This window comes from Festucalex cinctus, chromosome 11 (assembly GCF_051991245.1).
Source record: "Festucalex cinctus isolate MCC-2025b chromosome 11, RoL_Fcin_1.0, whole genome shotgun sequence".
Classification (NCBI taxonomy): Eukaryota; Metazoa; Chordata; class Actinopteri; order Syngnathiformes; family Syngnathidae; genus Festucalex; species Festucalex cinctus.
This window is the reverse complement of record NC_135421.1, coordinates 7,349,580-7,372,538: the sequence shown is the minus strand read 5'-3', so window position 1 is coordinate 7,372,538 and position 22,959 is coordinate 7,349,580. Positions and strand designations below refer to the sequence as shown.

General features: G+C 38.3%; 1 protein-coding gene across 1 annotated transcript in view; it reads left to right on the top strand.

The window, feature by feature from the left end:
- Window positions 1-22,959, top strand: part of parp4 (poly (ADP-ribose) polymerase family, member 4) — an 83,741-nt gene that overhangs the window by 39,043 nt on the left and 21,739 nt on the right. The window contains exons 10-22 of the mRNA XM_077536366.1: window positions 376-527; window positions 3,010-3,141; window positions 4,738-4,836; window positions 4,979-5,162; window positions 7,218-7,359; window positions 7,979-8,124; window positions 8,224-8,355; window positions 10,910-10,996; window positions 11,097-11,261; window positions 11,386-11,432; window positions 17,292-17,373; window positions 17,664-17,801; window positions 17,925-18,114. Coding sequence (XP_077392492.1) covers window positions 376-527; window positions 3,010-3,141; window positions 4,738-4,836; window positions 4,979-5,162; window positions 7,218-7,359; window positions 7,979-8,124; window positions 8,224-8,355; window positions 10,910-10,996; window positions 11,097-11,261; window positions 11,386-11,432; window positions 17,292-17,373; window positions 17,664-17,801; window positions 17,925-18,114 — 1,696 coding nt within the window. The remainder of the gene's footprint in view (window positions 1-375; window positions 528-3,009; window positions 3,142-4,737; window positions 4,837-4,978; window positions 5,163-7,217; window positions 7,360-7,978; window positions 8,125-8,223; window positions 8,356-10,909; window positions 10,997-11,096; window positions 11,262-11,385; window positions 11,433-17,291; window positions 17,374-17,663; window positions 17,802-17,924; window positions 18,115-22,959) is intronic.

Below are 22,959 nucleotides of genomic sequence, written 5' to 3'. Positions count from 1 at the left end.
ACCGACCACGTTTGGAGCTCACACTTGGCACTCTCTTCCTGCATGAATGAGAAAGAAGCTACTCCCTAATTACATGCTGCTATAGCGTCAAAAACATACAAGGAGATCCAGTTACTACGTACTGTTCTCACTGGGACCAAAATGACTGATGTGGTGTTATTTAGAACGAATTGCAATATGATTGACAGTTAAGTCATGCACACATTCGCCACAAACATTTGTTGCAGGACTGAGGCTCTTTGTGTCAAATGACTCCGAAAATTATCTACCGCATATCCCTGCTCCTAAGGAAACAAAAAAATGCGCTTGTCTCTCTGCCATACACACACGGCTGTCATCAAGACTGACAAGAGATTAATTGTTTCTCTTGTCTAGCTTATTCGAGACATCCTGAATGTGAGTGAGATGACTTTGAGGAGCCCCGCCCCATCCTGCATTGGCAAGTTTCGCGCCCTGAGGTGCGGCATTGAAACGGTCGAGCCCGGCTGCAGCGAATATCGCACTGTGTCATCTCTGCTCGAGGACAGGTAAGAGAGTTACATCTGCGGTATCATATGGAAATCATGCAAAACAAATCAAGATAGAAGCTGAAGTAGCATACAGCGAAAGTCAACTACTGCAAAGCCTGATGATGAAGGGAGGAGGATATACAGTAAGGGACTGTGACTGTTACTGTGTTCTTACATTATTATAATACAAATTCTAAGCCAGCTTGCTGTTGCCACCAATAGTAAATTAGTCCCGCATAGCGTAATCCAGAGAAAAATACTGTATAGGAACGGTGAATTTCCGTTTACCATGGTACCAACATACAACGGTATCAACAAATAATGGTACCGACATATGACGTTTAGAAATTACGTACGACATTCAATGAAATTGTTTGTGCAGCTGCACAAGATTACGTGATGACGTACCACAAGAATGCACTTTTCATTTACCGCCATTTCAACTTGTCATAAATTGAGGACCCTCTTTATATCACCTAAAAAAATAAAAATAAATAAAAAAATACAATAAAAACTCCTTGGGTAATGCATGTTGTGTTGGTTAACTATAATTATGAGCTGAAGAGGGCCTTAAAGGACAGCTGACATCGGCCCATACAATGACAAAATGTCACTGCTTTAGACACTGCAACAGCAATATGTAATAAATCCCCCACAAACTGGCCCTTTTCTAGTTGTTGATGTCTGATGGCCAATAGGGCGCCCTGAGAGACGGCAGACCTTTGACCATCTCAAAAACACAACTAGAAACCCCCAAAGACAATAAAATGACAAGTTAGGATTAGTTTACATTCATATTTGGTTTTGTGTCAGTTTTCACAGTTTTTGACAGTTCAACTTTTATTAGAGAATAAATGACAAGCATTTTTGATATCCCCAAATGAATTATCAAGTCAAGTCAAATCAAGTTTATTTACATAGCCCTTAATCACACAACAATCTCAAAGGGCTTCACATGCCCAGAGTTGATAAATAGCAATGACATCCCCGCTGATCAAACCACAAAAGGGCAAGGAAAAAAAAAAAAAAAAAAAAAAAAAAAAAAAAAAACTCAAGAAATCAATTAAGTAATTGTCAAAATAGCAATTTATCTAAAACTACAGCCAATTCAAATAAATAGATGTCATTTATAGCTCAGCAGCCCAGAATTGTTCAGAAATTGTTAAAGTATCTTTGGCACTCAAAAAAAAAAAGTTGACCATTATAATAAAGGGCCTGTATTATACACAAGTACAGAGGGGGAAAAAAAACAAAAAAAAACCAGCTTTTTAAGGGTGATTTTGAGGGACGACTCGGGTTCGAGTCCAGGCTCCGGCCTTCCTGGAGTTTGCATGTTTTCCCCGTGCCTGCGTTGGTCTTCTCCGGGCACTCCGGTCTCCTCCTACATTCCAAAGACATGAGTGGCAGGTTAATTGTCCCTCGGTGTGCTTGCGAGTGTGGATGGTTGTTCGTCTCTGTGTGCCCTGCGATTGGCTGGCAGCCAGTTCAGGGTGTACCCCGCCTACTGCCCAAAGCCAGCTGAGGAAGGCTCCAGCACCCCCCGCGACCCTTGTGACGAATAAGCGGTCAAGACGATGGATGGATGGATGGATGGATGGATGGATGGATTGATGGATTGATTGATGGATTGATTGATGGATTGATGGATTGATTGATGGATTGATTGATGGATTGATTGATGGATTGATTGATGGATTGATTGATGGATTGATTGATGGATGGATGGATGGATTGATGGATTGATGGATTGATGGATTGATTGATTGATGGATTGATGGATTTTGAGGGACCAAATTGTGCACAGGTACATGTTAAATGCATTATTTTACGGTAGTTGATCACCATACTGCCCATAATGTACCTTTTGGAGGTTCTTTTAACCTATTTACAGTACATGTAAAGTTTGATTTCATTCCTTAATAATATTCTATTCATCCAATTATTCAATCAAAGATATCTTTGCTTATTAATTGTTCTGTTTTTGTTTATGAGGAGTAGCCTCTATTGTCTTCCTTGCCTGGGGCACCCAGGGAGTGTAGAAACGCCCACGAGTTCACAACAATAATTACAATTTAAAGAGCCTAAATATATTTAAAATTTAGAAGTTATTAAATGAAGTATTATTGAATGAATAGAGCTCTACCAGGAAGGTGTCACATCTCTGTTCTGTGCTGTGGTTTTTCCAGTCTATCTGTTGGTGTAGCTCAGCAAAAGGTGACTTGCATGAAGCATGCAGTTGTCCGTCCCACCTTATTGCGCGTAGCCATTTAAGGTAGAAAGATTCTTTAACACATGACACTTTAAGCTTTACTGACAAACTCAATAGATGACTAGCACACTGATTTGGAGACACACTCTGCAGTTTCATCCCCACAGGGGGGCTTTTCAGCCACAGCTCCTGTGGGTCTGCTTCAGGCTTGATTGATCCCAGTAGGCTGATAAAAGCTTACTTTTCATTCATAAGAGCTACTTGTGAAGTAAATGCCTACCTTATTTGCAGAGCTGTGCAGATCCATCAGGTGTTACGTGTCAGCAGAGCCGTGGAGCTTCAGACCTTTCAGGGCAAGCTCGGCAACATCAAGTCGCTCCTTCACTCCTCCAGCGCCAGCAACTTTGTTGGAATTCTGTCGCGGTGAGTTTAAGTGTGACAAATTCATATTTTTTCGACGGTCCGTCATTCGTCAATGGCCCGGACACCATTCCGTCATCGTCAGTCTGTCATTGTTTCACTGTAATCGATAATCTGTCAATCTGTCGGCGTTATTTTAACCGCACTTCCATCATTCTTAAATTGCAGTCATTATTTTAGGACCGTCAGTAAATTTCAATTTATTAGTGTGATGAACTAGTGACCAGTTCAGGGTGTACCCCGCCAACTGCCCGTAGCTGGCTGGGATGGGCTCCAGCACCCCCGTGACCCTTGGAAGGAGTAAGTGGTTTTAAGAAAATGGATGGATGGTACTATTGAGTGATGAAATAATGTTTTAACAAACTTTTATTAATTTATGTGACCAGCTCAAATTAAGTATTAAAAATAACATTTTGTTACATTTCGCAGTTCTAGAGTTGCTTAGTCCATCAATTTTTCAAAGTTTCCCGTCATTCATTATTCATCCCAAAAAAACAGGCGTCCGTCATTGAACTTCCGTCAATATTGATGGAATGCCCAGCTCTAGACAATCACAAATTGTGGGTCCTAGATGATATGATATGATATGATATGATATAATTTGCTTTGCTTTGCTTTGCTGAGTTCTTTAATCCAACTTCATAGCGTTCCTAAAGGGACGATCAAACCTCTTAAATGCGTCTGTTGAATGACGAGAGCACGGCGTGGGGGAGGGTGACTCTCCCGATCGGATGTTGTTTCTTTAAGAACGCTACGGAGGCTTACCTCGCTTTCTTTATACCCTTTCACATATGACGGCAGTGAGCCAGCCGTCATTCTACGTCACTACGCCCTGAAATAAATAACAATGGCGGCGTCCGTCCAAATAAAGTTTGTACAAAATGTATTAAACTGGAAATGATTTTTTGAAAAATTAATCTCACAGTTACGGTAGGGTTTACTTTTAAAGAGAAAGTCAACCCCCCAAAAATTACTAAAAATATTTTCTAAGCAGCCCCACTAGTCGAAATACGACATTCTGGTTAATATTGTGTTAGTGAGTTGATATGAGTCGAGCAGCAAAATCAAGCAGTTTTTATCAATATCAGAATGCGGCAATTTTGCCACTTGCTGTCGAGTGAAAATGACATCATAGTTGCTCAGGTAACAACCAATCAGAGGACAGAAAACAGGTGAGCTGTGATTGGCCTTTGCCCTGAGCAACTGTGATGTCAACTTAAGTCGACAGCAAGTGGCAAAATGGCCGCCCCCTGACATGGATAAAAACGGCTGGATTTTGTTGCATAACTCATATTCCACAAATGTAATACATCAGAACGTCATATATTGACGAGTGAAGTCACATATAACACGTGTTGTCAAGAAATGTCATCTTCCACTTTAAAATGCAAGGCCTGGTAACAGTGAACAAAGTTAATTATACTATTAAAAACAATGTTACAAGCTGTTTCTCTAAAGCTCTACCGTTTACTTCTAGTGTAATATCCTTTCGGGCTTAAAATGTAGGGGGGGTGGAATTGGAGTGAGAACGTCCATCTTCACCCACTGCTGTTTCTTCAAGCCAACAATCAATGCGTTTGACCTTGACTCTCTTCTTAGTGGTCTGCTGCTACCTTGTGTTGGAGTGGAACATCATGGGATTGAACGTACAGATGCTGGCAGTCTTGGAAATGGCATATACTTCAGCGATAGCATGAGGTTCGTAAACATTAAGAACATGCTTTTAAACTTTGATATCTCACACATTTGTTTTTCAGCACGCAACCGCTGTGCATTGTTTTACCTTTTCACCCTCACAAACCATCTTCACTATGCATATCCTCCTCTATCTTCCATACAGCATCTGCCAAAAGTACTCTAAACCCAGTGTCACGGACGGCTCTCGGCTGCTACTGGTTTGTGACGTAGCCCTGGGGCGCTGCCTGGAGCTTCACCAGAGAGACCCCACTCTGACTCGGGCCCCTGAGGGGCACAACAGCGTGCATGCTGTCCGCCGCACACCCACCGCTCACTCCGAGTTTGAGGTAGGGCTCTCAGTTTTGTCCGTGTGACTAAATAGTTAAGCTTGTCTAAGGGTTTTAATCAATGGTATTGATACAGTATTATTATTTTACAGGCAGATTTGTGTTAAAGCTCTTGTATTATATTAGCATCTGTTTGGTGAATTTCATTTGTGTTTTTGCACATATTGTTCTGCGAAGCCTTTTTTTGCTGAGCAAGCCAGGCAGGGTTTTCCTATTTTAATAAGTTCCTTTCCTGCTCTAGCATAACGTTTTTCTTCTTTGGGCTCTATAGGCTGTATTTCATTAGAGAGCAAACATGCAAAAGGCATAAAAACTGTCACTTCTTAATTTCCGCGTAGGTACAAGCCTTCTCTACCATGTTTGGAAATTTGGCAGACCACACTGCTGTGCACCCCCCCGACACACCTGATAATATTATGGCTGAAATTAGACTACTCATCAGGCTAGCTGAAAGCAGGTCTATGTTTTGGTGCAGGTGGTTTAACACGATTTCATTCATAAATATGACAACATTGCTCAGCGAAGCCTCTGAATCATTGTAGTAATCAATTAATTTAACGCATTATTATTATTATTATTATTATTATTATTATTATTATTATTATTATTATTATTGTTGTTGTTATTATTATTATCATCATATTTAAAAATGAGTGAACAGCTCAAGTTGTGAACGTCTTAGTTTACGAACAATTCCAGTTATGCACAAAATTTTCATAGAAAAATTACGTCTACTTACTGTTTTCGTGGCACGGACTGCATCATATTCCTAAAGGGGCGATCAAAGTCTGCTGAATGCATTTAGTCAATGACGAGAACACTTGTGAGAGGGTGACTCTCCTGATCACATGTTGCTTATTTAGTAACGAAGGAAGGCTTACCTCGCTATTTGTTTATACTCGTTTGGCTTTGCTCAGCAGAGAGCGAGCGTCAAGTGGCTTTCATACATCACTATGCAGAATACGTTGCAAGGTAAACAATGGCGGCATACATACAAATAAAAAGTCTACAAAAAGTATTAAACTAGAAATGATTTTTGAAAAATGAATCTCATAGTTATGTTAGTAGCAACCAAATAAATCATATAGCGCAAACTTGTCATTACAGTCGAGATTCCTTTTAAAATTAAAGAGTAATAAATAACTATCACTCTTTTCAAATGTTTTATTTCTTTATAATCGTGTGTATAATAGTATTATATTATCAATAAATAACTATCACATATTATTTCTGTATAATGTGTTTACACTTATTTCTATATTGTATTTTATTTATATTCAATTTTTTTTTCCATTCATTTCAATGGAAAAAAAAATTACCTTGATTTATGAACGTTTCAGGTTATTAACATGATCATGGAACCAATTACTTTTGGAAATTGAGGCTCCACTGTATTTTTAAAACCACTCCCACTGCACAGCTATAGATGTGGGGGGCGATGTTCTCACACAGGGACACTTCACAACGACCAGCTTTACATCATCAAGTGGAGATCTTCTTACAGTTATGTCGATCACCTGCACTTCTAACACTTCCTCCCTGTAGACAGTGTGCCTCGTCTGTAAATGAAATGAGAGGAGCCGCTTCATTTGCCAGCAAGCATGTCTACTTTGTTCACTCCCACAATGGCGCAAATGTCCATTTCTTACTGCATTTGATATGATAATAATATTGTGTTCAATGAAGTGATTGCTGCAGTGATTCAAATGGTTTAGTTTGACTTTTGAAGCACATTTTTACCGAAATTGTTGCTCTAAAGGTGGAGTTTGAGTTTAGAGATTTAGGCTTAGGTTACTCTAAATTGTCCGTAAGTGTGAATGGTTGTTTGTCTCTGCGCCCTGTGATTGACTGGCAATCAGCTCAGGGTGAGCCCTGCCTCTTGCCCAGAAAATGGATGGGTGGGTGTTAGATTCCTCAATAATTAATGTAGCTTAACTGATCTGGTTGCACCTTCCTGTGTTTTTTTATAAAGACACCTTGATCGAATTCCTCTTAGAAAGAAAGGTTACAGTTCAAATATGGCTGTAGCTAATTCTGTTCCACTCCATGCTCCAGGGTGATGAGTACGTGGTGTACAGTCCGGACCAGGTCAAACTGAAATATGTTGTCCGGTTCAGCATGGATGGAGAGCAAGTGAAGGCGTTCAACCCAACTGTAGACACCTTGGCTGAGTCTTGTCTGCCCCCTGCTGACTTATGTGAGCACTGCGCAGCACTCACATGCTTGGTTATTAAGCTGTACAAAGAAGTCACATTATTATTTTAATTTTTTCATTTGAGGAGTCAACGGTAGGTCAGCCTTAATTGTGTTCTCTTTAAAAACGCGCATCATAAAGTCTCATCTCCACAAGATGACATTCGTAGCTGATTACATTCAAACGCTCTGAAATAAATAAATAAAAATAGAAAAGTGATTTCACGTTGAAGTACCTCAGGGGCCGTGTTCACAGAGCTTCCTATTGTAGCATTGCTCCTAATTGGCACTAAAAGTTCCTTCGCCAAGAGTTTTCTCTCAGGATCACTTGGCAAAGAAGCTGAGCACAAGTTTTTAGTACAGTAGCAACTCCCAAACTGATACAAGACTTAATGGACCATCCGGACATTCCCACGATGCGTGCATGTCGGCTAGCTGCATGAAAATTATTTATCATTACAAAGGAGTACAATGATTTGAACCACTCCTTTTGTATAACAATGTAATCTTTGTAGAGAAAATAGAGGTATTATTTTTAAATATGATGGCTTTGCCTATAACACTCAGGAGGCGACATAATGACATCATGATAATGTGTGTGCGTGTATGTATCTTTTTCTTAGCGGTCCTTCCTGATGATCATGATGGCCTTGGAAGCATAAAGAACCCATTGGACGATGTGACTGCAGGACTGCTGGACAACTCAGGGCAGCAGCTCCCCCTGCTGGCTGTACACGTGAAGTGCAAGTTGATGGATTTGCTCTCTCATGTAGGAACATTTTTCACATTAAGTGACTTTGGTTATATGTCTTCAAGTTGCACCATCCTGGAAGACAGACATGTATTTTATCATGTTATCTTTTTGTAGGTCATCATCTTCCAAAAGTACACCAATCAGAGCAACGTGCCCATTGAAGCCAAGTATGTCTTCCCTTTGGATGATTACGGAGCCGTGTGCGGCTTTGAAGCCTTCATTAATGGAAAACATGTGGTGGGACAGGTACAGTATCTTGTCAAATCCGCTTATGTGGGCTGGCTCTCCGTTTAATTAAAGGGTTAAAACTCCTCGTTTTCCTCTTCCGTAGTAACATGGTGTTGAAGAGGGGAAAGTCGGCGTCGAGAAAGACTCCTCTAGGTTTCTAACTGCCTTAATTTTATACCGGTCAAGTCTGGTCTTAATTCAGTTCAGTCTTAATTCAAATAAGGCGCTAAACTGAACACGGTATTTTTACAGCACCTCTTTCGCGAATGGACTTTGGCTTTTGTTATTGACCTAGATAAGTTTAGCTGTCTTTGTAAAGATGGCTCGGACTCGTTACTAATTGCTGGTGAGCCTAAATACACTATGGGGTCATCTTTATGACAGTGACCGATGAAATGGGTGTAGTTATTCATTCACTAAATGCTCTAAGTGGAAAACTTAATAAGAATGACAAAATAGCTTTAAATTTAAGTTAGAAGATTTAATTGCAGAAGCAATAGTCCCAAAGCTGTAATAGCCAAAAATTAATATAAAATTAAAATAATCAAAAAGAGGGAAAATTTAACAAAACCAAATATTGCTTTCAAGTTAAAATCATTCTACTCACACAAGCTCTAAGGAAAGATGCTAACTGCTGGTCAGTATGAAAAAATGATGAGCCTTCCAGGCTCGCATTATTTAATACCCTGTATCACGGAACATTCTGCACAACAAATCGGTCACAATGTTAAATTTCCAGTGTTTGATCAAATATGCAGTAAGCAATATTATTTTAACACGATTAGGAGAAAAAGTTACACTGTCAGAGTAAATGTCCTTTATTGTTGGGGTGGATGTTGGGTGCAACTTAAATAGCACTACCTTGAGTGTTAAATTGACCACACCCTCATTCCCAGTGAAGGAGAAATTTTCCAAATTTCCAGCACGCTGTCGGAATTTCAACAGCAATACATGCGGTTGTTGCTGGGGCAACATGGGTCAGTGGTTGTCTCCTGACCCTGAGATCGTGGGTTCGATCCCAGACCAGTGTGACTATGTCAAAGTATCCTGTAGCAAGATACTGAACCTTCAGTTTCTCCTGATACTAAAATGTAAAGTGCTTTGAGGGCCTTGTAAGGAGGAAAAACACTAAATGAAGTACCAGAGTAAAGTGTAGTTTGAGTTAAATTTTTAACACTGACACTATACACTCATGTTTAAACACCAGAGTTAATTGTAGTTTGGCAGACTCAAATGTTTAACACTGACACTAGTATAGAGTACTTTTTACACTACTCAGTGTATAACAGTATAGATTTTTACACGATACAGTGTTGGAGTAACACTGGTTAAGTGTGAATAAAGTTAACATTTTGAAAAGTGTCAGATTAACACTCTATTGGTGTGGACATTCTCTAACACTTTCGACATTGCTGTGTAGTGACCACAAAAACTGCCTATTTTTGCTTCTCCTTACACCGTACAGGGGTTGACGCAAAAAGATGCTTCTTCTATTTCTTCTTCTTGTACTTCTCGGAATGCAACGTGTATATGCATGATGAGCGAGCCAAAAATTATTACATGCAGTTTACTGTCATGTTCCCTATAGTCCCTTGGTCTATCACACCCTGCCATTCTGTCTTTGTATTATTCACTATTACGGTTAAAAATACAAAAGTTCAACATCTATCAAAATGTCAAAGACCAGTTACAGTAATCCAACTTGTAAAGACGGGCATATCCTCATTTTAATTCTAACACGTGGAAACAAAATGTGGGCGTGTGTTTTCTCTGGCTCATAACGTCCTCTAAATGACAATATAAAAGAAGGATGTCTGAATATGAACCGTATTATGCCATAATGTGACATATAATCGCAAAAAACAAGCAACCTTTAAATAAACGTAGCTTTCTTAGTTATGAAGTTTATCTGAAACTGTAGCATGTCACACAGTCAAGAGATCGGCCATGTCTGCTGATATTGAATTTTCCTCCCACATACAAAAAATTTACATTTTAAGTAGAGGAGTACCGTGAATGATTTATTTTTATATAGACTGAATTTACCCACCACCCAAATGAGGACAAGCAGCTTAAATAATGGATTGATGGATGGTCATTTAAAAATAAATAAATAAATACATTAATAAATTAATAATAATAATAATAATAATAATAATAATAATAATAACAATAATAATAAAAATGTTCAAGCCTTTTTGCTCTTTCATAAGCCAAACAATACATATGGTAAATCCGGAATCTTTTTTTCTTATTTCTTGTTATTTTTCTTCTCAGAAAGGCAGAAAAAAAGCGCAGTTTATCCTTTGACCTCTTGTGAGCTATGCTGCCATTTTGCGTGACAATCTAGCTACAGAAAAAATATGAGAAAAAGGCAACCAAGAGCGAAACACACAAACATCACACATCCTTTGCATCTTTTTGACAAATATCGTATCGATTTAAGACTTTATATGAACAAAACAGAATGGATTGTCAAACAGTCAACAATCGGCACTAATCCAGAATTGAGAGTTCAGTCGCTTGTCTGATCTCTTTCATACCAGTTTACATGCATGTCTTTGTCTGTCAGGTGAAGGAGAAAGAGCAGGCCCGTAAGCAGTACAAGCAGGCTATAGAGAAGGGCCATGGAGCCTACCTCATGGACCAGGACGCCCCAGTGAGCAAGCCATACACGCGCACACACATCCACACTCACAACACTAGTAGTCAATAGAGTTGATGTCACATGCAGTGCGGCCTCTAACCCTTCCTTGCAGGACGTTTTCACCATCAGCGTGGGCAACCTGCCAGCAGGCGCCAGCGTGCTCATTAAAGTGACCTTTGTGTCCGAGCTCATCGTCAAGGACGGGAGTGTTTTCTTTGCCCTGCCTGGCAGTGTTGCACCGTGGCAGGAAAGGGCAGCGCTCAACCAGACTACGCAGGTGAGACGGAACTGGCTAGGATTCAAATAGAAACTACAGGGCTTTTTTTATTATTATTATGATTTTAGGACCTAGAAAGAAATTCAGATTCAGGCAAACTCAGATGTTTTTGTGCTTTCAACAGGTGACTGTGGACAAAGTGTGTGTAACGGATGACGCAGCAAGTACAAGGTTTGCTTGAATTTAGATGTTGTAGAAGTCATCACAAAACTGGAAATACCTTTTTGTTTTAATTTTTCTCAATCCATCCACTCCAAACGTTTTAAAACAAAAAAGTATGCTTTGATTCGGTTGTGATGGTGAGTTTTTTAATTAATTAATTAATTAATTAATTAATTAAACTTTTATTTATCCAAGTAAGAACAGATTTTCATCTGAAATGCTGATCAAGCAGAAGTGAGCAGAGTAAAACAAAGCAAAATAAAATCAGCAAAGAACAAAAAATGGTGTCAGCCCGAAACGTACCTCCAAAATATTTTTTTTCAGAAGACCCCAAAAACACTCAAAAATTAACATTACGCCATCAAAGAGAGCAAGCCATTTTCAACACTTAGATGGTCAGTAATTTGTAAAAATAACACACACACACACACATGCAGGGGTGTACATACTACATTGTGAGGACCAAAATATGTCTTTATCCAACATAATGAGGACATTTGTGTGAAGTGAGGAAATTTTGGTCGGTCCTCACTTCTCAAGACCTCTTTTTGAAGGTCAAGACTTGGTTTTAGAGTTTAGGTTTGAATTGGGTTATGGGTGGGGTTAGGGCAGTGCTTCTCAAATAGTGGAAGCAGAATTTCTTTGAAAATGGCATGATAAACCATTACATTTTTTTTTTTTTTTTTTTTTTTTGCCAGGTGTGATGAGTGTGTCGAGCTCAATGGGTTTTGGTGATTGTTAAGATCTGCAAAAATCAGCGTCTTTTTTTTTTATTTTTAGGCAATGAGTTGCCCTGATTGGTATTTTTTGCAAAAGTACATATACACATCATCGCTCGTACTCATTGCACAATGTTGCTTTTATTGTCCATAGAGGCGATTTAAAAAAAAAAAATGAAACTAAATAAAAAAGTACATATAGTTTGGATCGGTCTGATGCCGGTGAACATATTGAGTGGTGGAAAGTAAAAGAATATTCATAAATGACTTAGTTATCACACTTACAATGCGTTTACAATTTTTGTAAAAATACCGTAAGTGGGGTATTTTTTTTCATGCCTCAAGGGCTAGGTGGAGCTACATATATAACTGAATGTTGTCATAGGGATACCTTCAGGCCTTGACTATAAATATACATGTCGAGTTTGGGATTTTTTGGAGCATGTACTGGGGAGTTATTAAGCATATCCTTTTTCATTACGAAACACAAAATTTGATGCCCCGCCTTCATCATATCGTATTTCGAAAAGTCACGATTTTTTCCCCCTGTCGTTGGCTCAGGTCTTGACATGGTCCAGGTCAAGTCTGAAGTCAGTCGGATGAAACGTGTAGGAGAAGTGGGCAAAAGTATGCCCCTGTAAATGTGCGAAAATCGTAAAAAATGGGACATTCAAAAATTCGTAGCTCACTTCCTGTTCATTTTAGCATATGGGTCCAAGAGACTTTTTATAGGTCTTGGGCTCCCTCATACACCTAAAAGTTTTCGTAGCTCTTGCTTAAACATACAACTGGGGCTGTTTCGTTAAAAACTTCTCGGGGGCGCTATTGAGTCATTTTTGTAAAAATAGCACATTCCACGATAAAATATTGCTCATTTTGCCAGGCCAGATGTGTGTGCCAAGTTTCATGTGTTTCTGTGCCGGTTTAGGCCCTCAAAATTGGCGTTGTTTTCTTGGCGAACAGCGCTTAGCCACGCCCACAGCGATTCATGAAAACTCACAAACTTCGTGTTTTGACATCATGAAGGCCGAAACCCTCATCTGAGCAAATATGAGGAAGGTGCAGTTAATGTGGTTGGAGAAAAACATTGAAGAAAAATCGTGAGAAAAAAAATTGCCACGAGGTGGCACTATCAGTGAGATGAAATATAAGTTCGTAGATGTCTTAAGGGCTGGACTCTCATCAATTGTGTGAAATTTTGAGAAGATAGGATCATCTGGGTCAAGTTAAAGCAGCTTTTATTCTCACGAAAAATTGTCAGACTTTGCGGCACTGTATAGGCCACGCCCTTTGGCGAAAAGTTACAATATTCGGTGTGGAGCATGATCAACATCTTAAGGCTTTTCTGACCAATTTTCAACTGGATCCCTTCAACGAGCTAGGCACAGTAGCTAAAAACGTAAAGTATGACATTTATTGTCACCACTAGGTGGCGCTATATGTATAACTGAATTTTATGATATAGATGTTTTCAGGCCGTGACTGTTAAGTTGCATGAGAAGTTTGAGATTTTTTGGAGCTTGTACATGGGAGTTATTAAGCATTTTGTCTTTCTGGACAAATGAAATTTGAAAGGCAATTTTTGATGCCCCGCCCCCGTCATATAGTATTTCAAAAAGTCAAGATTTTTTTGCCCAGTTGTTGTCTCGGGTCTTGAGATGATACATGGCAAGTTTGAAGTCAACTGGATGAAAAATGTTTGCAAAGGGGGAAAAAGCATGACCACAGTGAATGTGCCAAAATAGTCCAAAATTGGACATTAAAAAATTCATAGCTCACTTCCTGTACATTTTAGGAAATGGCTTCCACTGACTTTTTTGTGCGTCTCGGGGTGCTGCACGTGCCTACCAATTTTAGTAGCTCTAGGTCAAACGGGCCGGGATTTGTTTTTATTTTTCTACGATAGGGGGCGCTATAGAGTCGTGTTGTTATGGCAACTTCATAATATCAAATTTTTCGCCGGGCCCGAAGAGATTGCAAAGTTTGGTGAGTTTTCGTAAATGTTTAGGTCCTCAAAATGTGATCGTTTACAGAGAAGAAGAAGAAGAAGAATTCTTACAAAAACAAGAGGGACCTCGCAGCGGTCGCTGCTCGGGCCCTAATAATTAAAAAGGAAAAAGAAGAAAAAATAATAATTTAAGCTATTTAAAAGTCCCTAATCAAAGGTATAAGAAAAAAGCAAAGTTTTTAACCTGGATTTAAAAGCACAAGGATGTGACACACACTTGCAGAATGACCAACAGTGTAGATTTTTGAAAAATATTAAATTCACCAAATTGTGACTTATGAGATTTCTGCCCAATGCCAGCGATAAAACAAACTGCACAACGTAATATGCTGTAGTTACATATTTATATAACGATTATGTTATATCTTAGCAATTCATGAATACAGGGTTCATTACAGGCTAAAAACAGGTGCAGCTATTATGTACACTGCAAAAAAATAATCGTAAAACAGAATTTCAATGTTTATTTTACAGATTATTCCTATATTTTTAAAATATCATTTAATTTTCAAAAATAGACAGTGATTAATATACTGAATGTAAAATAACATGAAATCACTTTAACTGTGAAAACACACAATATTTCTGTTGTTTTACCCCCCCCCCCCCAAAAAAAAAACATGAGAAATGCATATATTTATTGTTAAAATATGTTCACAAATGAATCTGAATGTTTGCTTTGTTTTGTTTTTATGGAAATCAGCTTTTTAATGCACCTTTAAAACTCGGGGGAGCTTTATTATTCCTGAGAAATTAAATATTAAGATCTGTAATTTCACTATAAATTGTTTGTTAATTGACTGTTTTTATTGAAAATAACTACAATTTCTGTATTGTTCTAGACCGAGATGGTAGCATTCATTGACTATGTATTAATATTTATTTTGAAAGTACATCTAATGAATCTAGGGAAAGGGGAAAGCTGGAGACGGTGAATAATATGCAAAGGAAAGAATTGGACTTGAACTGAGTGACGCTGCCTTTGGAGCAGGGGTGTTAAACATACAGCCCGTGGGCCGGCTCAGGCCCGCAAATGGGTTTTATCCGGCCCACGAGAGGATTTTGTAAAGTTTAAAAAAAAATAAAAATGTAATGTCAGACTGATTAATCAGCCAGCCACAATCAAAACATATGAATTTGTAATTTCAGTGCTCAGTGCTCAGATGAGCAATGCAACTTGTACGGGGACTCGTCGTCCTGGATGTCAGTATTTTACACACAACTTAAACTACGGTTTGTTTAATTATTATTATTATTATTTTTTAATCATACACCGACATAGACGTGTTAAATATGACAAAATTCCATTACTGGTAACACAAATAGATGTGACAAGGATTAACATCATTAACTGCGCCACAAAATGCATTCTGGGAACAATATATATGCAAAATGGTCGATTTAACACGTCCGTAACGCATACCGGCAAAGTGTTGCCATTTGCATTTGTGTTATTTTTCAGAACAATATGATTACAGTTGAGCTCCGTAATTTCGGGCTAGTCCACGAAAATCTTTCGTATAAATGACGGCAATTCTTTTTAAGTTATATACCGTTATTTTCCCGATGCGGCCCACTTGATAATATATTTTCCTCCATGCGGCCCATGAGCTAACATGAGTTTGACACCCCTGCTTTGGAGCATCAGCACTACCAACTACGTATACATTTTATGTGATCGAAAATTACTAAAAACAGTGGTGGCGTGGCTCAGTAGTAGAGTGGTGGTCTAGTATCACTGAGGTTGTAGGTTTGATCCCCTTTGTGAACATGTGGAAGTATCCTTGAGCAAGATACTGAACTCCTAATGCATAAGAATGCATAAGAAGGTGACTGAGTAGTCAAAATGTAAAACGGTTTGAGAGCTTTGTAAGGTGGAAAAATGCTATATACATGAATTAACATAACAGTAAACTGTTGCAATTTTAAACCCAATATCTAGTTTTTCAATTTTTGTTTTGCGTTTTGAATGATGAATCACATTATTATTTGTCATATACTGTTATATTACATCAAACACAAATTATTATAAAAACTCTTTCCATAAAACCATGTAATTAAAAACAACTAATTAACAGCACATTTCTGTAATTTTAAGCATTACTATTTGTAATATAATGTTTACCTATTATATTTCTAGGTAATTAATTTTTTTTTTAAATGTGGAAATATTTCTAATTAAACATTACAAACAACCTGAAAATCAGGCAAAATCTCTGTAACTCCAAAGTGTATTTTAATTATGGGTAAAAAAAACATTTTTTTATGAGAAGTAAGTAAGAATAAGTTTCTGTTATTTCACTATGTCACTATTTCACTTTTATATATATATATATATATATATATATATATATATATATATATTTATGTTTTTGTTTTTGTTTTTGTTTTTTACTTTTTAAAACACGTTTTTTTTTGGGGGGTTTTTACAATGTATGGTACCCCTCGCTAAATTTTTAAATATGGATGGGTGAGTGTTGATACCAGAGATCAGTATTGGGCCGATACCCAGCCTAATTTCAAGAAAATTAAAACATTTAGAAGAATAGAAAATTGCCATTAATTTCATGCAATTTTAAGGAAAATGCTTATTGGGATATATAGTATAGGTCTTTGTTTAAAATTATCTGTCATTGTTTTTTTTGTTTGTTTTTTTTGTTTGTTTGTTTTTTGTTTTTTATTTGGGAGGATGGCAATTTTAATATCAAAGTGAAATCAGTACTTGCTATTTGGTAAATACTCAATAGTTAATTACTCATACTGGTATCGGCCTGAAAAAAAGTGGTATCGAACATCCCTATTTTTGAACATTACCTATATGTAAGTGTGTAATTTAAAATTAAGAAAAAAATGAAGAAAATGTAAAAGAGGTCATATTGCCCTATTTTAGTGGTCATATTTTGTGAATAATATGCCGTAAGTGATTTAAGTGGCATTAAAATGACTTTCTTAAATCTTAAACATGCAGATAACTGCTATGTTGTTTGATTCACCATTGAGCTGTGCGATCTGGAAATCGCTGTCTGATTACCTGTAAAACAGCATCTATTTTGGCATGTGGCAGTGCATCAGAAAATCTGTCTGATACAAGATTCATTTATTTTTAAGTGTGTGTGCTAATAAAGTCATTTGTCCCCTCAGAGAGTTCAGCCTGGACATGTCCATTGAGATGCCGTATGAGATCAGAAGCGTGCAATGCATTACGCACAAAATTAAGATGAAGGTTGGTCACATTCTTACTTTCATGTATTATTATTGGATCATAACAAACTACTTTTCATGTCTTTTGAGCACGCAACTTGTTTAAAATTGTGCAGTATTTGTTTTTGTACTTTTCAGGACAGTTTTCATATTTTAGTTCACATAAAAATGTGTGATCAGCAGTACTTCAAGAGCTCACATAGATGACTTTCAACATCACACATCATCACGATGCCGTGACAGCGCTGATAATTTTTCTCTCTCTGATCACGATATTAATACATTTAATACACCGTGAGTGTTATCCCGCAGAGGACCGACTACAAGGCGGTAGTGAGTGTGCTGCCTGGGCAGGTCATAGCTCCAGAAGGATTCCAGCTGTCAATCACTCTGTCGGATGTACATCTGCCACGGATGTGGGTGGAAGAACACCCTGACAAGGACAGCCAGGTCTGACAGTTTGGTGTCTGTCTGTCATTCTTCATCTGCAGCTTTACTCATGGAATTGTTTTTTTTTTTTTTTTTTTTTTTTTTTTTTTTTTTTTTTTAATGACCTGCTTGTCAATCCCACAGGCCTGCATGTTAGTTTTTTACCCGAATTTTGACATCAAACCCACTTCTGGATCCGATGAAGTTGTCATTTTGCTGGACACGTCTGAGTCCATGCGGGGAGAGCCTTTACTCTCGGCCCAGAGGATTGCCCAGCATGTCATCAGAACACTGAAGGGTGACCATAAAATCAACATCATCTTGTTTAGCACAGGTCAGTACCACACTTGGTCTGTCAAGCTTTTGGAATAAACAAAACAATTCCATAATCTGCACTTCATGGAGAGAAAAAAATCCAACAGTGTATATTTGACACAGAAGCAATAAAACTTTGAAAGCTGCATCCACCATATCAAAGTGACATCAAATAATTTAACGCAAAAAATCAAGATGAAAGCTAACATAACATGCAGATAAAGGAGCAAAAATCAACCACAGCATGGTGTACATTATAGTATCACAGCTGGGTCCTTATTATTACAATCATTTAGGGCAAAAATCAATAGGCCTATATACAGCGTCTTTCAAAAGTATTAATCGCCCTAGAGTTTTAGAATTTTAGCACGGTACGACCACAAACATAAATTTATTTCATTAAAATTTTATGTGAAAGTTAAACACGAAGTAGCACACAACCGTGAAGTAAAACAAAGTGGATATCTTATTTCAAACTTGTTTTACAAAAAAAAAAAAAAGTAGGGTGTGCAAACGTATTCAGCCCCATTTTCCTTTAGTGTAGCCACTAGTCTTCAGAGGTTGCCTGGTGATGTTCTAATTGGTCACCTGTTGCCCTAATGATAAAATGTAGTGTCTGTAATCAAAGCAGTATAAATACAGCCGTTCTGTGATGGTGTCAGATAGGGGTGTGCTAAAAAAATCGATACGGCAATATATTGTTGCGGGCCTCATGATAATACACGTATCGATACGCAGGTGTCAGAATCGATATTGCTCGTTAACTTTAAATAGGCATTTAACGTTTGCCTTTGAAGTTCGCATTGCACCTAAAAAATAAAAACCAGCAGCTTCTTTGAAGTTAATTTCCTTCAATTAATGCAAAAATAGCTCAGTGATTGGACACTGTGTCTTGCTAAGAAAAAAAGCAGAGGAAGAATATAATTTATTTACTTATAAAATATAAACTTAACATGGCACATTTCTCAATGCACTATTTTTCCTATATTTTGTTTTAAAAAAACGAAATAAAATGTGTTACATGAAAAAAATGTTTAGAAAATAAAATAAGCACATTTTAGAGCTGTAATTTTAATACTTTGATATTTTTGCTCATATCGGCTCATTCATATTAATAAATTTTCCCGGTGTGTCTGTGAAAACTGCTCCCTGCTCTGCAGTGCGTACACATTTAAACCAGGCATGCTGCTTGGTGGTAAACCAGAAGAGCTACTAACAAAAACAGTTTTGTCATCCAGCATAATTAACATATCCTTTAGGTATACATATGACTGCTATTATAAAATTCAAGTAAATTAATGTAAAATATCGCGATACGTATCGCCTTGGAGAGCATCTATTGGGATACATATGTATCGCAATACGTATCGTATCGTGACCCCTGTATCGTGATACGTATCATATCGTGAGGTTGGCGGCAATACCCAGCCCTCGTGTCAGAGGTCTGTTCAGAGCACACGGCACAGAAAACAGCATTATGAAGACTAAAGAACACATGGGGCTGGTCCAAGACAAATTTGTGGACAGATTTATAGAAGGAGAAGTAAACAACAACAACAAAAAATGTTCCAAGGTTTCAACATCCCACTGAGTACAGTTGAATCAATCATCCATAAATGGAAGGAGTACCAAACAAGCACAAATCCACAAGACAAGGCCCTTTAAAGTTTGTGACCGAAGAAGGCCAACACTCATCAGAGAAGTACCCAAGAGGTCTTTGATCACTGTAAATGAACTGCAAACCACAGCAGAGGTAGGGGAATCTGTCCATCGAACAACCATCAGCCGAGTACTGCACAAATCTGGATTGTATGGAAGGGTGGCAAGAAGAAAGACATTTCTTAAAGTCAGACACAGGAAGTCACTACTGCGGTTTGCCAGGAACCATGTAGGAGACACCGCTAACGAGTGGAAGAAGGTGCTCTGGTCAGATGAGACCAAAATAGAACTTTTTGGCCTACATGACAAATGCTATGTTTGGCGTAAGAACAACACTGCTCATCGGTCTGAACACACCATCCCCACTGTCAAACATGGTTGTGGGAACATCATGCTCTGGGGCTGCTTTTCTTCTGCGGGGACAGCGAAGATGGTACGAGTAGAAGGGAAGATGGATGGTGCCAAATAAATGTTGCACGGGATACCGGTACCAGTGCCATACGTCGATGTTTCAGCATAAAAAATGACTCTATCTTTTTTTCTTCTTTTTTTTCTTTTTTTTTTTAAATATGAGACAGCTTGCCTACTCTGTATTTTTAAAGGCAGTTACTGTACATGTGCATCATGGCCACCTGTCAACCGATATGTGGAAAACTCGTTCTGCGTGTGTACGAGAGGGCAAAGGAAGATGGTTTGCTTCACGCATTGAACACTGAAGCACTCGCTGGCCACTCCTTGTTGAGAAGCATGACGTGCAATGTGTCATAGGTAACTTCTTTGCTTACATGGCCGACAGCCACGGCAAGCCAACCGGCATGACAACGCCTGTCTCTTAGCCACATGACAGCCATGCCTACGCATGTTTTCAATAAACACATGAAAAAAACAAGGATTTTGATTGTCAGTTTTATAAACATTTTGTAACAAGAGCAAATGTTTATCGTAGAGAAGCAAAAGAAAAAGCAACTATCACCCCTGCAGTGAACTCAGGTGCCTTCATGAACAGGCACACAGTAGGAAATCACAGATATGCATAGAAAAACCTTAGACGACTGAGAGCGACAGGATGTGACACATTTTTGACACTTCCCTTAAAAAAGATAATTCAAGTGTGATTTATTGTGTTCCCAGTTTGTAGTATTTGATTACGCATTCAACTAGTTGGAGCGGAATTGAGAAGAGCAGAGACACACGCACACACAAGCAACTAATACATTGAATCATTGGAGTGCCACTGTATTGCCTATATCTACAACAGATGACATCAAATGCAGTCATGCTTACGTTTGCACACTCTACTTTTAAGTTTTTTAGTTGTAAAACAAATTTGAAATAAGATATCCACTTTGTTTCACTTCACGATTGTGTGGTACTTTGTGTTTCACTTTCACGTAAAATTTCAATGATATAGACTTGTAGTCGTACCGTGCCAAAATGTTGAAAATAGTCAGGAGGATGAATACTTTTGCAAGGCGCCGTATGATGTTCTGGGTTCGAACCTCTGCTCCGAACATCTGTGAGTTTGCATATTCTTTCCAAGCGTGGGTTCTCTCTGGCTATTTTGGCCTTCTCCCGCAATTTGAAAAACATTAATGTTGAATTCAAATTTAAATGAAAACTCTAACCATACCAGAGTTGGCTTGTGAATGGTTATTTTTCTATATCGCTGGTGTCAGGCCAAAACCTTGTACCTCCAAAAGTGTCACTTTTCTGGAGACCCCAATCAGAAAGAAAGTCATTCTCAACACTTTAGATTGATCACTATTCATAAAAATCACACCCACTGGTGTGGTCTCACCAAAAGTATAGATTTTTGAAAAATTATTAAATTCACCAACCCCGCGACCCTTGTGAGGAATAAGCGGTCAAGAAAATGGATGGATGGATAAATTCACCAAATTGTGGCTTAAGGCTTTTGGCACGACGCCAGTGATATTGACCTAGAGTTGGCTAGTGACCAGTCCAGTGTTAGCCTGAAGTTAGCTTGCTGGGATAGAAAATAGATTGATACAAGAACAGCATATTGTTATTTTACAGATAATAAATTGTGTATCTTGGAGCATACAAAGCTTTCCTGTTAATTTTTATAGTCTGTTCTCAGTTGACTATGCAGACAAGCAAATTACTTTATCAATAGGGGTAAATGGACTGCTTTTTACATAGCGATTTAACTAGTGCGCAAAAATATATCGACAACTTAATTTAATAAATCCCCTGGGCATTATCTTATTTTGAAATGACTTGGTCAGATCCATCAAAAAGCCGAAAACCGGTCACAATAACGCCGAAGGGTTTTAAAAAGAAATGGAATAAAATGTTATCGTTTTATTCAAACTTGGAAAGTGTCAAAACTCTGTCAATGCTGTTCTGTAATTGGCCAGTCTGTATTTTGGGGGTGGGGAGGTTTCTTACCAACAGTCAGTTGGATGCGATTACATGGAAGTAAGATAAAACCACAAGAATATATCACAGTACTATTACAATGCCTAACACTAGACAGATCACTGCCATCATAAAATCGGTCCAATAAAACTACTATGTTATTTATGTTTTAGATGAATACTTTACAAGCTCTTTCTTACCTTGGAGCAAAGGTAGGAATGCTTGTTTATCTTGGAGACATTTAGCTTGGGGTGAGGCCGTTCACACTGGAAGACATCGCTCCACTTTGTGGATTCCTCATGTCCAATTTATGGGCACACTATCTTGCTTGTTGGAGGTCCACGGTTTGTTGGAACTTTGTTTGGTAAGGTTTTATTGAAGCTGACACCAATTTTGTGGATGGAATTTCCAATGGAGCCGATTCGAGGTTGACGGATCTATGAGTCACTGACTTGAGGCATTTGCCACGCTGCAAAAAAGCTCCATCTGCTGGTTAAACCTGCGCACACGGTAGTTTTAAACTATGTCACTGGTAAATTGCACTTCATTTATATAGCACTTTTCTACAGGCCCTCAAAGCACTTTACATTCAACTACTCATTCACCTACTTATTCCGCAGCATCAGGAGCAACTAGGGGTTTAGTATCTTGTTCAAGGATAATTCAACATGGTCAGAAAGGCGTGGGCTCGAACACACAACCTCTAGATTGCGAGATGACCGCTCTACCACCGATCCACGCCGCCCCCACTAAGTGTTAACAAAGTTTCATTCCTTGCTGTCATGTAATGAAGTCTTGCCATTACATATGCTCAGTAAAGTTT